The sequence below is a fragment of the Bos mutus genome, chromosome 9, assembly GCF_027580195.1.
Source record: "Bos mutus isolate GX-2022 chromosome 9, NWIPB_WYAK_1.1, whole genome shotgun sequence".
Taxonomy (NCBI): Eukaryota; Metazoa; Chordata; class Mammalia; order Artiodactyla; family Bovidae; genus Bos; species Bos mutus.
In genome coordinates this window covers 56,916,231-56,933,107 of record NC_091625.1, presented here as the reverse complement: position 1 = coordinate 56,933,107, position 16,877 = coordinate 56,916,231, and the positions used below count along the sequence as shown (strand labels likewise).

The 16,877-nt window shown below is 34.9% G+C and overlaps 1 protein-coding gene across 6 annotated transcripts in view; it reads right to left on the bottom strand.

The window, feature by feature from the left end:
* The window catches only part of EPHA7 (EPH receptor A7), a 208,663-nt gene that overhangs the window by 174,456 nt on the left and 17,330 nt on the right, over positions 1–16,877 (bottom strand). Inside the window, exon 4 of one of the 6 annotated variants that reach the window (XM_070376583.1) lies at positions 12,407–15,847. The exons of the other annotated variants lie outside the window; for them this stretch is intronic. Coding sequence (XP_070232684.1) covers positions 15,732–15,847 — 116 coding nt within the window. The 3' untranslated portion in view covers positions 12,407–15,731. Of the gene's footprint in view, positions 1–12,406; positions 15,848–16,877 lie in introns of those variants that run through there. 6 annotated transcript variants of the gene reach the window in all.

Below are 16,877 nucleotides of genomic sequence, written 5' to 3'. Positions count from 1 at the left end.
ATACTCTCTTTAAAGAAGTATTTTATTAGATTCTATGAGTTCATAGCATTATTCAAAAAATAAAATTTGGGCCGAAGGAAGTAAAACTCTTTCTTATGGAATAAAACAAACTACCAAACATAAAAGAAATGAAAAAAATTATGTAATTGACATTTTACAACTACCAATGTAATAAGTGATTTCGTGTGACAGTGGATGATTCCATGTGACAATAGATGATAAAACATGGGTGAAATATTGTCAAGGAATTAGAAAATCATAGCGTCTCCAAGTAGCCCTGCATAGATGACTGATTAATTTCAAAGAGAAGACAGTCTATTACAACAGAAGGATCTGAAATATATAACTTGAAACAAGTCATCAAACAGCATCACAAGTAAGAGGAAAATGTGACATGATTTGATGCAGTGAAAAATAAACTGTATCAACTACACTATATACCTACCAAAAGTTTTAACTTGAAATAACTTTGGAAAGCTTTCTTACCACTCCTTGCTATTCTTTGGAACTCTGCATTTTCAGATGAATATATCTTTCCTTTTCTCCTTTGCCTTTTGCTTTTCTTCTTTTCTCAGCTATTTGTAAGGCCTCCTCAGACACCCATTTTGCCTTTTTGCATTTCTTTTTCTTGGAGATGGTTTTGATCACTGCCTCCTACACAATGCTACGAACCTCTGTCCACAGTTCTTTAGGCACTCTGTCTATCAAATCTAATCCCTTGAACATATTTGTCACTTCCATTGTATAATCATAAGGGGTTTGATTTAGTTCATACTTGAATGGACTAGTGGTTTTCCCTACCTTGTTCAATTTAAGTCTGAATTTTGCAATAAGGAGGTCATGATCTGAGCCACAATTATCTTCTGGTTTTGATTTTGCTGACTGCACAGAGCTTCTCCAACTTCAGCAGCAAATACAATCAACCTGATTTAAGTATTGACCATTTGGTGATGTACATGTGTAGAGTCATCTCTTGTGTTGTTGGAAGAGGGTGTTCACTATGACCAGTACGTTCTCTTGGCAAAACTCTGTTAGCTTTTGCCCTGCTTCATTTTGTACTCCAAGGCCAAACTTGCCTGCTATTCCAGATACCTTTTGACTTTCTACTTTTGCATTCCATTCCCCTGTGATGAAAAAGACATCTTTATTGGTGTTAGTTCTACAAGATCTTGTAGGTCATCGTAGAACAATACAAATTCAGCTTCTTAGGCATTAGTGGTTGGGGCATAGACTTTTATTACTGTGATATTGAATGGCTTGTCTTGGAAACAAACAGAGATCATTCTATGATTTCTCTGATCTCAAAATGATATTTGCAGATTGCACTCAAGTACTGCATTTTGGAATCTTTTGTTGACCATGGGGGCTACTTCATTTCTTCCAAGGGATTCTTGCCCACAGTAGTGTAGTATGTGTGTGTATATATATATGTATGTGTGTGTGTGTGTGTGTATAAAACAGTCATCTGAACAAAATTCGCCCATTCCAGTCCATTTTAGTTCACTGATTCCAAAATGTTGATGGTCATTCTTGCCATCTCCTGCTTAACCATTTCAAATTTACCTTGATTCATGGACCTAACATTCCAGGTTCCTAAGCAATATTATTTTTTACAACATTGGGCCTTACTTTCATCACCAGTCACATACACAACTGACTGTTTTCTTTTTGGCTCTGACTCTTCATTCTTTCTGGAGCTATTTCTCCACTCTTCTCCAGTAGCATATTGAGCACCTACCGACTTAGGGAGTTCATCTTTCAATGTCATATCTCTTTGCCTTTTAATACTGTTCATGCTGTTCTCAAGGCAAGAATACTGAAGTGATTTGCCATTCCGATCTCCAGTGGACCACGTTTTTTCACAACTTTCCATCATTACCCATCCATCTTGGGTGGCCATACACAGCATGGCTCATAGCTACATGGAGTTAGACAAGGATGATACCAAAGTGATCAGTTTGGCTAGTTTTCTGTAATCGTGGTTTCCATTCTGTCTGCCCTCTGATGGATAAGGATTAGAGGCATATGGAAGCTTCCTCAGGGGAGGGACTGGCTATGGGGGCAGGGCCATGCTCAGTATAGTTCAGTTCAGTTGCTCAGTCCTGTCCCACTCTTTGCAATCCCATGGACTGCAGCACACCAGGCTTCCCTGTCTGTCATCAACTCCCAGAGCATGATCAAACTCATGTCTATCAAGTCAGTGATGCCATTCAACCATCTCATCCTCTGTTGTCCCCTTCTCCTCCTACCCTCAATCTTCCCAGCATCGGGGTCTTTTCCAAGGAGTTAGTTCTTCACATCAGGTGGTCAAAGTATTGGAGTTTCAGCTTCAGCAGGAGTCCTTCCAAAGAACATTCAGGACTGATTTTCTTTAAGATTGACTGGTTGGGTCTACTTGAAACCCAAGGGACTCTCAAGAGTTTTTTTTTTCCAACACCACAGTTCAAAAGCATCAATTCTTCTGCACTCAGCTTTCTTTATAGTTCAACTCTCACATGCATACATGACTACTGGAAAAACCATAGCTTTGACTAGATGGATCTTTTTCATCAAAGTAATGTAATGCAAAAGCTTTCATCAAAGCTTTTTAATATATTGTCTAATGTTGGTCATAACTTTTCTTCCAAGGAGCAATCATCTTTTAATTTTATGGCTGCAGTCACCATCTGCAAGGATTTTGGAGCCCAAAATAATAATCTCTCACTGTTTCCACTGTTTCCCCATCAATTTGCCATGAAGTGATGGGACCAGATGCCTTGATCTTCATTTTATGAATGTTGAGCTTTAAGGCAGCTTTCTTACTCTCCTCTTTTACTTTCATCAAGTGGCTCTTTAGTTCTCCTTCACTTTCTGCCATAAGGGTGGTGTCATCTGCGTATCTGAGGTTATTGATATTTCTCCCAGCAATCTGAATTCCAGCTTGTGCTTCATTCAGCCTGGCATTTCGCATGATGTACTCTGCATATAAATTAAATAAACAGGGTGACAATATACAGCCTTGACGTACCCCTTTCCCAATTTGGAACCAGCCTGTTCTATGTCCAATTCTAATTATTGTTTCTTGACCTGCTTAAGATTTCTCAGGAGGCAGATAATGCAGTCTGGTATTCCCATCTTTTGATGAATTTTCCACAGTTTGTTGTGATCCACACAGTCAAAGGCTTTGGCATAATCAATAAAGCAGAAGTAGATGTTTTTCTGGTATTCTCTTGCTTTTTTGATGATCAAACAGATGTTGGCAATTTGATATCTGGTTCCTCTGCCTTTTCTAAAACTAGCTTGAACATCTGGAAGTTCATGGTTCACGTACTGCGGAAGCCTGGCTTGGAGAATGTTGAGCATTACTTTGCTAGCATGTGCGATGAGTGCAATTGTGCAGTAGTTTGAGCATTCTTTGGCGTTGCCTTTCTTTGAGATTGGAATGAAAACTGACCTTTTCCAGTCCTGTAGCCACTGCTGAATTTTCCAAATTTGTTGGTATATTGAGTGCAGCACTTTCACAGCATCATCTTTCAGGATTTGAAATAGCTCAGCTGAAATTCCATCACCTACACTAACTTTGTAGTGATGCTGCCTAAGGTCCACTTGTCTTCACACTCTAGGACGTCTGGCTCTAGGTGAGTGATCACACCATCATGGTTATTTGGGTCATGAAGATCTTTTTTGTACAGTTCCTCTGTGTATTCTTGCCATCTCTGCTTACTATGTTCTGTTTCTGTTAGGTCCATACCATTTCTGTCCTTTATTTTGCCCATGTTTGCAAGAAATGTTCTCTTCCTAATTTTCTAGAAGAGATCGCTAGTCTTTCCCATTCTATTTTTTTCCTCTATTTGTTTTCATTGATCAGTGAGGAAGGCTTTCTTATATCTCCTTGCTATTCTTTGGAACTCTGCATTCAAATGGGTATATCTTTCCTTTTCTCCTTTGCCTTTAGCTTCTCTTCTTTTCTCAGCTACTTGTAAGGCCTCCTCAGACAACCATGCTCAGTAAATCTTTATTACAGTTTTCTATTGATGGGTGGGGCTGTGTTCCCTCCCTGTAGTTTGGCCTAAAGACAAATGATGCTAGGGTTAATGGTGGTAATTGCAATCTCCTTCAAAAGGACTTATGCCAGCACTGTTGCATTCAGTGCCCCTGACTCCATGGCTGGCCACTGTCCACCCAAGCCTCTGCTAGAGCCTCCTGGACATTCACAGGCAAGTCTGCCTCAGTCTTTTGTGGTTCTTCTGGGTCCTGGTGTGCACAAAGTTTTGCTTGTGCCCTCCAAGTGTCTGTTTCCCCAGTCCTGTGGAAGTTCTATAATCAAAACCCACTGGCCTTCAAAGTCAAATTCCCTGGGGGGTTCTCAGTCCCTTTGCCAAATCCCTGGGTTAGGAAATCTGTTGTGGTCCCTAGAACTTTCACAACAGTGCAAGCACTTCTGTTGTATAATTGTTCTCCAGTTTGTGGGTTGTTTGTTCGGTGACTCTATGGTAGGGCTCACATGCCATGCTTCCCAGGTCTGCTGCACCCAGAGCCCCTGTCCCCCATGGCAGGCTACAGGTGACCCCCGCCTCCACAGAAGACACTCAAACACTAAAGGCAGGTCTCGCTCAGTCTCTTGTGGGGTCCTGGTGCACACAAGATTTTGTGCATCTCTGAGCCCTCTGAGCATCTCTGGCGGGTATAGTGTTTGATTCTAAATGTGATTTTTCCCTCCCACCATCTTGTTGGAGTTTTTTCTTTGCCCTTGGATGTGGGGTAACTTTTTGGTGGGATCCAACATTCTCCTGTTAATGGTTTTTCAGAGGTTAGTTGCAATTTTGGAGTTCTCATAGGAGAAAATGAGCACACGTCCTTTTACTCCACCATCTGGTGAATATTGAGTATTTTTGGCAATCTATAAACTCATGTAAGTTTATCTCTATAAGCTTATCATAGTTATCTATAAGTGAAAAGCATCCAAGAAATATTTATTGAACTCAACTGAATTGGTTTTATATTCCAAACATTTTTCTCCAGCAGTCCTTTTCCCAGTGAATTCCTGTTAAGGCCAATATTTTTGTTTTGTTTGATCTTCTACTCTCCATGTACTGCTGAAGAATCCTTACTTCTCCTTTCTATTATATTCATGTCAGTTTCATAAATTTCCCGCAATAAAAATGCATTAAATTGCAGCAATAATCTAAATTGTCAATACATATTTAAATATAGCCTACTAGTCCTTGCTGGAGAAGGCAATGGCACCCCACTCCAGTACTCTTGCCTGGAAAATCCCATGGATGGGGGAGCCTGGTGGGCTGCAGTCTATGGGGTTTCTAAGAGTAGGACACAACTGAGCAACTTCACTTTCACTTTTTCACTTTCATGCATTGGAGAAGGAAATGGCAACCCACTCCAGTGTTCTTGCCTGGAGAATCCCAGGGGCAGGAGAGCCTGGTGGGCTGCCGTCTATGGGGTCACACAGAGTCGGACACGAAGTCTGACTGCAGCTGGACTGCAGTAGCAGTCCTTGCAGCCTTGTGCATGTGTGCATTCTCAGTTGCTTCAGTTGTGTCTGATTCTTTCTGACCCTGTGCACTGTAGCCCACCAGTTTCCTCTGTCCATGCAGATTCTCCATGCAAGAATATTCCAGTGGGTTGCCATGCACTCTTCCAGGGGATTTTCCCCACCCAGGGATCAAGCCTGTGTCTCCTATGTCTCCTGCATTGGTAGGCAGGCTCTTTACCACTAGTACCACATGGGTATATTCTAATGAAATCAATCCCTCTGGAATTTTATGCTGCACACTAGCCCTTCATGGGTTCAAACAGATGTAGAAATAAGCAACTTTACTTTGAGAGCAAGAAAGGTCATTACAGGTATAAAAATGTGAATGAAATCTTCAGTGTCATCTTCACTCAATAAACTCCCAATATGATATCACTGTCCAAGAAACAAACAGAAACAGAAAACTGATAATGGAGGAAAAGAAATTCAGAAAAAAATTTAGACTACTTAGTGCAATAATTATATTGTGTTGCTAAGATAAAAATATAGCACCTTGATCTTCTATGTTAATGTTCATGTCTTGGTAGAAAAGGTCAGAAGAGGGCCTAAAGGAAGTAGCATGAATAGGGAAAAACTCAAGTAATAATTTCTCCATCACAAAGGAAAAGATGTACATAAGAGGATTTACTGCAAGGCCTATTGACCTGGGAAATCTATCTGTATATTTATGAATATATTTATGTCATTATAAACTACTTATAGTATATTAATGATTACAAATAAATAACAGAAGGAAAGGGGAAAGCAGGATGGGAGAAGTGGAGGAAGAAGAAGATGATTGGTTATTTAGTTAACTAGCTAAAAGATAAGGACAACAGAATAAAACAATCTATTTTTTTAACCTATTACTTATTCATTCAACTTTCAGCTACCTAAAAACAGAATAAAAGTTAAACTCTTCATGGTTTAGGAGCAGAAAATCTAAAACAAACAAACAAACAAAAAAAACACTAAGAACTAAATTGTAGTTGGATTTCAACTCATTATAATATTTGTACTTTGGAGCATATCAGTCAGAATTAAAAAGAATTTTCTTAACTATAAAATGGCATACTGTAAAATTTTGTTAAAGGTATATGGTCCAATCTAAATTTCTATAAATTATTTAGAAGTCTCCTGCTCTACAAAAGAAAGCAATTTTTACACTCAGCTCTTTCCATCTCAGGATTCTTTTACAACTGTCAAAAAAAGCCACAGCTATGCTGACAAAGCAGTGTAGAATAAACTCCAATCTACACATAACTTCAGAGACTTGCAGGTATAGAGAGTGAAAATCACCCACTTTTCCTGACAGCAAACATAGGTCAAGCTTCTCAAGAAATTCTTCACCCCTACAGCACCTTAAGAATCAGAAGGAAAATCAACCATGCCCTCAAAGGGATAGTTACCTTTTCAGTCACCATGTGTGCTTTTGCCCGGCTGCCTCCACAAGAAAAGATGGGAAATGTCAGACCAGGCATTGGAACTGCCAGTTTATTTTTCCCTCCAGATTGACACAAAGGAAAAAACACCTTCCATAGCTCTAAGTCAGAGATGTCACTATTCACCTGATGAGTCTCCAACCTATTATACTACAAATCACCAGTCCCATTTTTTCCTTCACTTTTTGAATAGAAAAAATAAATAGTATTTGAAACTGAATACTATCCATTTACCTGATTACTCCATAAATTGTTCCTTGAAGATAAGCAACGATTAAGATATCTTAACACAGCATATAAAGTCTTACCATGGAAAAGACTGACTTCAGAGGAGAGGGGGTTTTGAATCTAGACCAATTTCATTCATATTTAAAAATATAAGCATATCAAGCCTGTCTTTTACACAATACAGCACCATTTATTATTTTTAAAACAATAATGTCTCTCTCTGTATATACATATTTCCTAGGTAAAGTCTTAAAGTATAAAATGTAAAATTAAGAACGAATTTACTTGAAATATGTTTCCATTTTTCTTTGAAAATAAATAGAAACAAAAATTTTCTTGGGAATTAGTTTAAGATTTAAGTAAAAATACTTATTAAATGAATTATGGCAATCCTTACTTTAGAGAAAATCATGAAACCAGTACTAATTGGACAAAATATCTCATTTCATTTAATACTAATATATGACAATGACTATAAGCAACTCCGGAAAAGGTTGCTTAGATTCTACAGTTTGATTGAATGCAAAGATCTTTGAAACTTATCTTAAGATCTGCTCTAGCAAATTATAACTCATACTAAAGAAGCATGATTTATTTAGGCATTTTTAATAACCCTCTATGGCATCTTTTCTCAAACCACAACAGTCAGCTATTACAGCTTTCTCACCAGAAACCAGGAATCACAATTATTTCAGGCATTCTTTGGATTCTAAAAATCTGAAATATAAATCAGTATTGTAATAAGTGAATTTGCTACATAGTATAATGCTGAATGATATAGCTCCATCAGTGACTGTTAAATTAGTATATGAAAGATGTTTAGGTACTTTCAATGTTCCCAAGTTTCCAATTCAAACAATGGCTGTGAGAAGAAGCCTAGCAGTCCTATGATATGATACCACCACGAGTTCACATGATTCAACAAGGAATCATTTTGGAAAGTTACCAGAAGTCTTTATGATACCATAATACACTGACCCACATGTTAAAAAATCTCTACTGAGCCAGCAGGATGGAACTGAGTGGAACTTTGTAAACTCTCAGGGCAAAAGAGCTGAGACTTACTTCATAGCACAAAATGACACTTTGGTTTCTAAACTTCAGTGTTACTAATCCAATCTGACTTCTGCAAATCATAAAGTACAATTGGTCTTTTCAATGTAGATTCAAACACCTGGCTAAATCCATTAACGTGTGATTCCATGAAGCAAAATATACTTCCTTTTAATAAGTTTGCCCTTATTTCCTTCTATTATGAAAACCCTTCAAATGACATTTCTGAAGAAATCAACAAAATCTATGACAAAATAATGTAAAAAGTCTAAGCAAAATTATATCTGTACTTGCAGAGAGCTTTTCACAAATTTCTATCAATTGCTATCAATAAATTTATATCCAGAATAGTAGGCTCCTGTCAATTCTGGAGTAAATGTGCATATATTTATCTTAAAGAAATAAGAATTGACTAAACACATGTTTAGTGTCTTTATGTGATTAGATTCAGGAACACTGCCAGGAGAAAACTTTGTGTTTGATCTCATCTGATTTTAGTTACTTGTCAAAAAAGAAGAAAAAAATATCTTACGGATCAGATGCTGTCTTTTTAAGTTTGGTAGGAAAAAACATGTTCATTCATTTAATAAGTACAAATAAACAAGACTGATGAGGTGAACAAAAATCAATACACAGATCCCAAATATTTTACAACTGTTTATTTTCAGTTAAAAAATGATTGATGTCAATTAGATGCAGATCTGTCCTGGTGAGTCTCATGAAATCCACCATGTCAGATAAATCACCTTCCATAGAACTCTCTGAAAATTCAACCCCATGCTTTAACTCATCTTTCCCTTAAATCTTTGCATTCTTCACATTCTTTAGAATTTTTTCTTTATATTTAGTATGGCTATTTTTTCCTTTTTTTTTTAGTGGTACTGTTTTACTTACAAAGCACACTGGCTACAAAGTATTGTTGATGTAATGGATATTTATGACTGGCGGTATATTTTAACACTCACTTTTGTGAGCATCTTTTTTAAGTACCATGAAAAACCTTGGTGAATGAGAAATTCACAAAATGCAATTTAACATATAATCCTTAGTAAGCATAATATATGAATATCTTGATTTAGAGACTAAGAAAGACTATTATATTGTAACAGGCATTACTAACTCGAAAGAGGTTTTAGACAATGCTTTAAAATGATAAACAAAACAGTCAAATTCTGTCTTGCTATACTATAATGAGACAAATACATTTTTCATAATCAGAAAGACATATATTCTAATTTATCATGTTTTGGATGTGAACTAGTAACTCAATTCTCTTTGAAAATTTTTTTATGAGCGAAACTGAGTCTTCTCTTTCTGTGACTAGGTATTGTATCAGATCTAAAGGAAGCCAAATGAGACTTTATTCTGCAACACAGTGAATCCCTGCATGTAAAATTTCATGACATGAAGGTGAAAATAAAACAAAAGGTAAATCAGTGTCAATATGGTAAATCTGTGGCTATTGTGAAAATCAATTAAAAATACAGAGTGCTTAAGGAATACATATCTGTTGACTTGATCCACAAAAACAGACAGACATACACACACACAAAAACACATATACACACTGTCCATCACTCACTTTTTGAAGTGTCAGATAACATTATTTCTTAAGTGACACACAGAGCTTCATTTGCTATGCATAAGGTCAGTGAATATTAGCTTCATTTACACTTGGCTGAGAATTGGTTGGTGTCAACAGTAGAGGCTTAGTTCCTGTACAGAACAGGGTTAGAATCTGACAGACAGCTGCCACTGCAGAAGATGGATGATCTTCCTCGCTGACCCTGCTCCCCTAAACTGTCATAGTTTGGGTCTCTTTCTAGCTCTACAACAAAAGACCCTCTCTGAGCTTCCCAGTGGCCTTCAGCTTTATTGGTGCTAACAGGTCCAGACATTTTCATCGATTGGATTCTCTACCTTTTAAACACAAGAGCTTGCCCTTTTTGGCTAGCTAAACCTTGGCACAGATGTCTTTTTTTGTAATTCCATCTCTGCTGTCTATTGGAAAGGATGCAATCGGACAGGCAAACATCATGTCAGCACAGAGAGCACTAAACTACTTATCTCCATTTCCCAAAGTAATTTTAATGAAAGAGATATGGCATTTGTCTGTAGAAATTAACCCTTAGATAATCTTAGTATATATCTAAATAGAAAATCAAAATCTTTTGTCATTTTGATGACTAACTAGTATGTAACATATGTTACACAGAACTATTCAGTCAGTAGGGGAAAAAAAGGTTCCCAGTCATTTTATATAAGCAGTTTTGACAACCATATTTTAGAACAAATGTACCTGAAAATATTCTACATAATTTTCAGAACTCTATTGTGACCTCTACCAGTGGTTGACACTGTGAAATATGGCCTTCTCTGACTAACAAATACATAAAAATATTTAATGCCTAACAAAGATGCTATTGATATAATAAATTACATGTTTCTTTGAGATCCTGACTGTGAGCTATTTTAATATGTTGGAGATTTGTTATTGATATTTGAATAATTTGATAGAAATTATCTAAATTCAAATTCAAATGTTTAAAACACATATGATAAAATGATGACAAGTTTTTACAAAGAGATTTACATGCAACACATTTTACAAAAAAATAACTATTTTGATTATGTATGTATTTATAACTCAAAGACTCCAAAATATTATTATACATAACTATCAACATTATTTATTCCATGCAAAATATAATTTAATATATTTGCATATCTGGAATTGCAGAGTTAGCTAGTAAATATATATATGTATATATTATTTCAATCTCAGTACTAAAAAAAAGAACTAAAAATAAAAATAAATTTCACAAAAATAAATGTGATGTCCCAATTTTAACTTATTAATCCTTTTATTAAGTTGCAGACAAAATACAATATGATGATTTTCCCATAGTTTGAAATAAAAACCATTAATTCTGCATATTATTTTTAGTGCTGGTGCTTTCACTCAAATTGAGAAAATAAATTATGATTAAAAACAATCATCACTTAAAATCTTTGGAGCCAAACATTTTGTTCTAAATATATTAACAACTCTCTCTAAAGGAAGTGTACTTATTAGTGAGAGGAGTTCATTTAAAAATGTACAGTGCTGACAGATATTCAAGGAGAAATTTAAGAACACAGTTCTCTTTTATTTTACATATGGTACCTCAATGACTCTTAATTTTTACTCTCTTAAGAAAACAGTATCTCCCCAAAGAATTTCAATTATTTCAGGTATGCATATGCAAAACAGCTATCAATTTTTAAAATTTATTTTATTGATTTTTCTTTCTATAAGACAGCATGAACAAAATTAAAATTCTTGCTCCAAAATGTGAGCCAGAAGAAGCACCAGCAGCCTGAATTATTTTTAAAATCAAATCAGTTAGTGGTCTTATTTTATAATTGTGGTACTAAAAACCTAGAACTAATCTTGAAAATCAAATGAATTCTGGATACGCTTTAAAAAAAAAAAAAAAAAAAAAGATGCCTCATATCCAATCTGGGTTTTATGTTGAACTGATCTAAAAAGTCTGTCCATATAGATTCTCAGGATCATGTCTATCAATCAATGTCAGCATTCTATCAGATTTCACTCTGACAGCAAGTGACAGTCAGTTATCTGTTGACATTAATGAATAATAAATAACCATGCCCTTTAGGTTTACATGAATAAAATGTACATTATTTTTCAGTGCAGATTAGCCAATATGCAAAAGCAGACTTGGTTTTTGCATTTGTTTGCTGTGTTGTTGTTTTTTTTTTAAATCATGTATTAGGAAATGGTTTTTAAAAAGTAGCTGCAATAAAAGATGTGCTTAATGTGGTCTCTGGTATACATCAGTGTTTTGCTTTTCAAGAAATCAACCTTGTCTTAGCTTGTATCATATGAGCTTAAGTGAGCTGTATTCACAGCCTCCTGAATGTGTATGCTGTCTTTTACAGACCTAACACGTAGTTTGTTGTCTCTGTAATAGAGCATATAAGACAGAAGATCCTTAAAAAACTAAAGATCAGAAGAAGTTGTGTCAGTATCCTAATCTTGCACCTCTTCTGTTATGTACCCTTAATCTGCCTTCCTGGCAGGAAAACTTTTTAGATTATTACTACACTCTTAGTGTCTCCATCTCTCTTTCTCAGATTCAAGCATACCATAACAGTCATTGTTACAACTTTTTTAAAATATCAGGGTTGACAACTTTTAACTGATTAAGCATTCATATACACATCTTGACTGTTCCTTTGTGGTACTGATAATGGTAATTCTAGAGTTAGATACAGTATCAATGTTACAAAAGGGACAATAACCTTCAACATTGATCAAAAGTGTGGTTTATTTTCTTAGCTCAAAAAAAAAAAAACAAAGTTAGAATACAAATTACGCCACATACTGTGATTTGTGGTTTTAATTTTTAATTTACCACTATATCTTTCCATTATAAAACATCTTTCTCTGATCAATAGTAAAAGCTTAATTTTATGTACGTTTGCAAAGAATTAACATTATCAATGATGGAAGAGATAAAAACTAGATTTCCTGTTACACATACTTAAGAATTCAACCAGAAACGTGAAAGGATAGATAATAGCTCAAAACAGAAAGATATACCATCATGAGACCAAAACTTTGCGATGAAAATGAGCAATAGTTATAAGGTCTAAATTTCTTTATTTAATATGAATGATGCTGAATTATAATGTATAGAATCACTGTCATGTTAGAAAGGTAAAAGGGCAAAATGTTTCAAGCTATATCTCATCAATAAAAACACAGAGGAGGGAAGGAAGATGTACTTTCAATACCTTCTAAAAAGTTTTAAACCCAGGAAGAGTGGAGAACCTTCTCAATGGTAAATGAAAAGCTATTTTCAAAGTCTATGCCACTATAGGAAAAGATGCGGGGAAAATAAAAGGGAAATCAGAGGGAGCTGGAATGGGAAAGAACATTCACTTTGCCACCTTGAATGATGACTGAAGAATATTAGAAAGAAGAGTGACTACACATACAATGATGACCTGGTGAATAATCTTGAAAATCAACGGAGAGCTCTCTGAATTTGGAGTAAGTAGCAATGTCTTCTTATGGGAAAGATTTACAAAGGGGTAAAATGAACAAACCATTATGTTCTGCCTTGAAACACACAGTGCTCAAGTACATAATGTTTGTGCAGAATAAACATTAGACACAGCAAGAAACATGGTCGAAAAAGCAAATTTAAATTTTCCTGTCAGGTTTTCTTTGCAAACTCAAATACTGTCTCTATATACTAAACCTGGAGCCACGTGTTTTCCTAGCTTCAGATCACAAGCTGAATGTCTAAGGTTAACATGTGCTAATTTTAGAGGTCAGTTTGAGAAACAGATTTTCATGAAGCCTGACTGTCCCCTGTCCTTGAAAAGACTGAGCGGCGGCTAAAGTCTATAGGTTTCTCAGAGGGAAATCTAGACAGAAACCACAAAGTTATACAGCAGAGTTTCTGCTGCATCCCAAATTCTAGATTTCTGGTAATGTAAGAGGTGTTCGCTGTTCTCATTTTAAAATATATTTACCCACAACAGTCACAATATCTGAAACACATTATTTGCAAAAATCCTCCTTCTTAGGATCTGGTAAAATACTACATGAATTAAGTAAGTTAAAAAAAAAAAAAGTGAAATTTACTTTCACTCATAGTAGAGGAAATATAATCTACATGAAAATAAAGAAACAAAAATTTGTTTATAAATTGTTTACTTTGTGAAGCAAAATTTAAAGACATTACTGAGGCAGCTTTACTTTAGTTTTTTCTTTTTAAAATATGCAATAATCCAAGAATATCCTATATGAGTATTCAGCTTCTTTGTAACTGTCACCTGAGATTTCCACAGAGAAAAGAATCTTAATTATTCAGTACTTATAAATTAAGAGATTAGTGCACAGCAATTCAGAAATCTAAAAATGGGTCAAAGAGAACAATAATCTTATTTTTTTGTTTCATTATGTTCACTTGCATGTTTTCTTCTTGGTAGGGGACGAGGTGGGCAATGTTTCTGTATATGCGTGTGTATGTATATATGTATTGTGTGTTTGTGATACTGAAGTGGAAAGAAGACTGGAAACAGTAAGTTCTGATTTTACCTTGAGACCTGTCATAAATAAACTGTTATAACTATAAATGAGGTTTTTAGTTGTCCCATTTATTACAATCCTCTCAAAAAAAAAAAAAAACCTCTTCAATTTATCTTTGATAAATCTTTAAGGTACACTCAACCTTCAAGAATTTGTGATTCTAATTGTCTTGGAGGAGAGTATACCCTCAAGGAGTACAAGAATGTCCACAGAACATTTGTGCTATAATGAATTTATACATTTGAGTGGGTAAGATACATATCTCACATCTCTTTTCAAGGATAAAACTACTTTACAGCAAAATGTCAATTAAAATAAGAACACTATGTAGTATACTTTATTTCACCTTTTAAGACAGAAGATATAAAAAAACATTTTTGAAATCACTTAGGTTTATTTAGATCATCTACTAGTTAAATTAAGGTCATTAATTAATATCTTTTAGGTAAGTTAATACCATTAAGTGTCTTCTATATGGGAACTGTTTAGCTAAAATAATGAACTATTATTAAAATGAACATATATATGTTTATATATATCATTGGAACATATATATATCATTGGAAAACATAGATTAATATAGTGAATTAATAATTTATTTTTTCTCAGAAAAAAACTTTTATTATATCTAGTGATTTTTAGATTTATTCGCATCTTTACACTCCCACCCTTAATTTCTCTTTTAAAAGAATGATCTTCTTAAAAAGTATAACAGGTAATATTAACATGACAAATTGTTAAGCAACTCTGAAAAGTGACAAAGATAAGATATGTAAATTATGTGATCAATATTGTATTTTATTAATAAAAGCATTGCAATGTTAATATCCTTCCTTGGATCTAGGTTTTCTTTGAAAGGCTCTTTCAGTGCTAATAGCTTCAGTGCAGGTCCGAGGCTGACACCAGCATAGTTAAGAGGTTAAATGAGATGTTAACTAGATGACACATGAAACAAAAAATAAACCACGGTTACGTGTCCTTTCAAAGCCTCTTAATTTTCTAATATATTGGAAGCAAGAGATAATATAATTATCAACAGTAAATAAGTGAATGAACTAAATTTAAAAATTCAAAATACATAATACACAAAATGGAACTATTAAAAATTTTCAAACTATTATGCCCCAAACTGTATTTTCCCCTGTTTTCTACATTACTGATTGACCCTAGACTAAACAAAAAACACTAAATAATAAACCTTCCTTACTTCTTAATAAGACCACAAAAGTTAAGAAAAATAATGTAAACTTATTTCAATTGATGTATTATTCTGGGTTCCTGTGAAATCCTATTATTACAGATTAATATATATCATGTGTACCCACAGATTTGGACTTCCCTGTTGGCTCAGTGGTAAAGAATCTGCCTGCCAATGCAGGAGCTGTGAGTTCTATCCCAGCGTCAGGAAGATCTGTGAAGAAGGAAATGGCAATCCACTCCAGTATTCTTGTCTTGTAAATCCCATTGAGAGAGGGGGTTGCAAAAGAGCTGGACACACCTTGGCAACTAAACAAAAACACAGGGATTCTAAACTTTTAATGAGATTGATATTATAGGCAGAAAACAAAAACTAACGACTTTATCTCATTAATCTGACCTAAACTTAAGGGTGAATTGTTTTTGTTATTGGATTTGTTGCCAATCCTCATATTACATGTGAATGTACTCTTCTACTTCCCACATATTATTACTATATGAATTAACATGTATTAGTACTATGTGAGGAGAAACCCCACTCCAGTACTCTTGCCTGGAAGATTCCATGGATGGAGGAGCCTGGTAGGTTGCAGTCCATGGGGTCGCTAAGAGTCGGACACGACTGAGTGACTTCACTTTCACTTTTCACTTTCATGCATTGGAGAAGGAAATGGCAACCCACTCCAGTGTTCTTGCCTGGAGAATCCCAGGGACAGGGAAGCCTCATGGGCTGCCGTCTATGGGATAGTACAGAGTTGGACATGACTGAAGCAACTTAGCAGCAGCAGTACTATGTGACTATCCTAGTGAAGACATGCTTTCATAAAAATGAATTTGTGTGATATTTTGCATAGGATGAGATAAATTAACTCTGAGGAAAATTTGGATAAAGGATTGTCTGAAGTTTTCCTCTCTGAATCCTGCATCAGATTTTTATGCTCATAGAGAAAAACAGTAAATAATGGCTAGGTTAAATTTATCCCATTAAAATAATAGCATTATTTGCACAAAATAACTATATTATACATAATATTATTATGAATAAAATCTATTGTAGATTAGTGACAATTATCTTACAGAAAACAACTCAAGGTTCAATAAAAAAATCAAACTAATTGCAACATTTTAAGGTATCAATGATTTAAATTTTAACATTAGCTTCTAGAAACTGATGCCAATTTAAACTTCTACTAGAAATATAAAGGGGTATATGAAGATAGGATAATTAGAAATCATTTGATATCATATTCTGAGTTTCTAAATCATATGAAATTAAACTGCATATATTAATTTCATATTTCTTTCCTCTGATTAATTTTCCTCACTTTCATCAGATCTT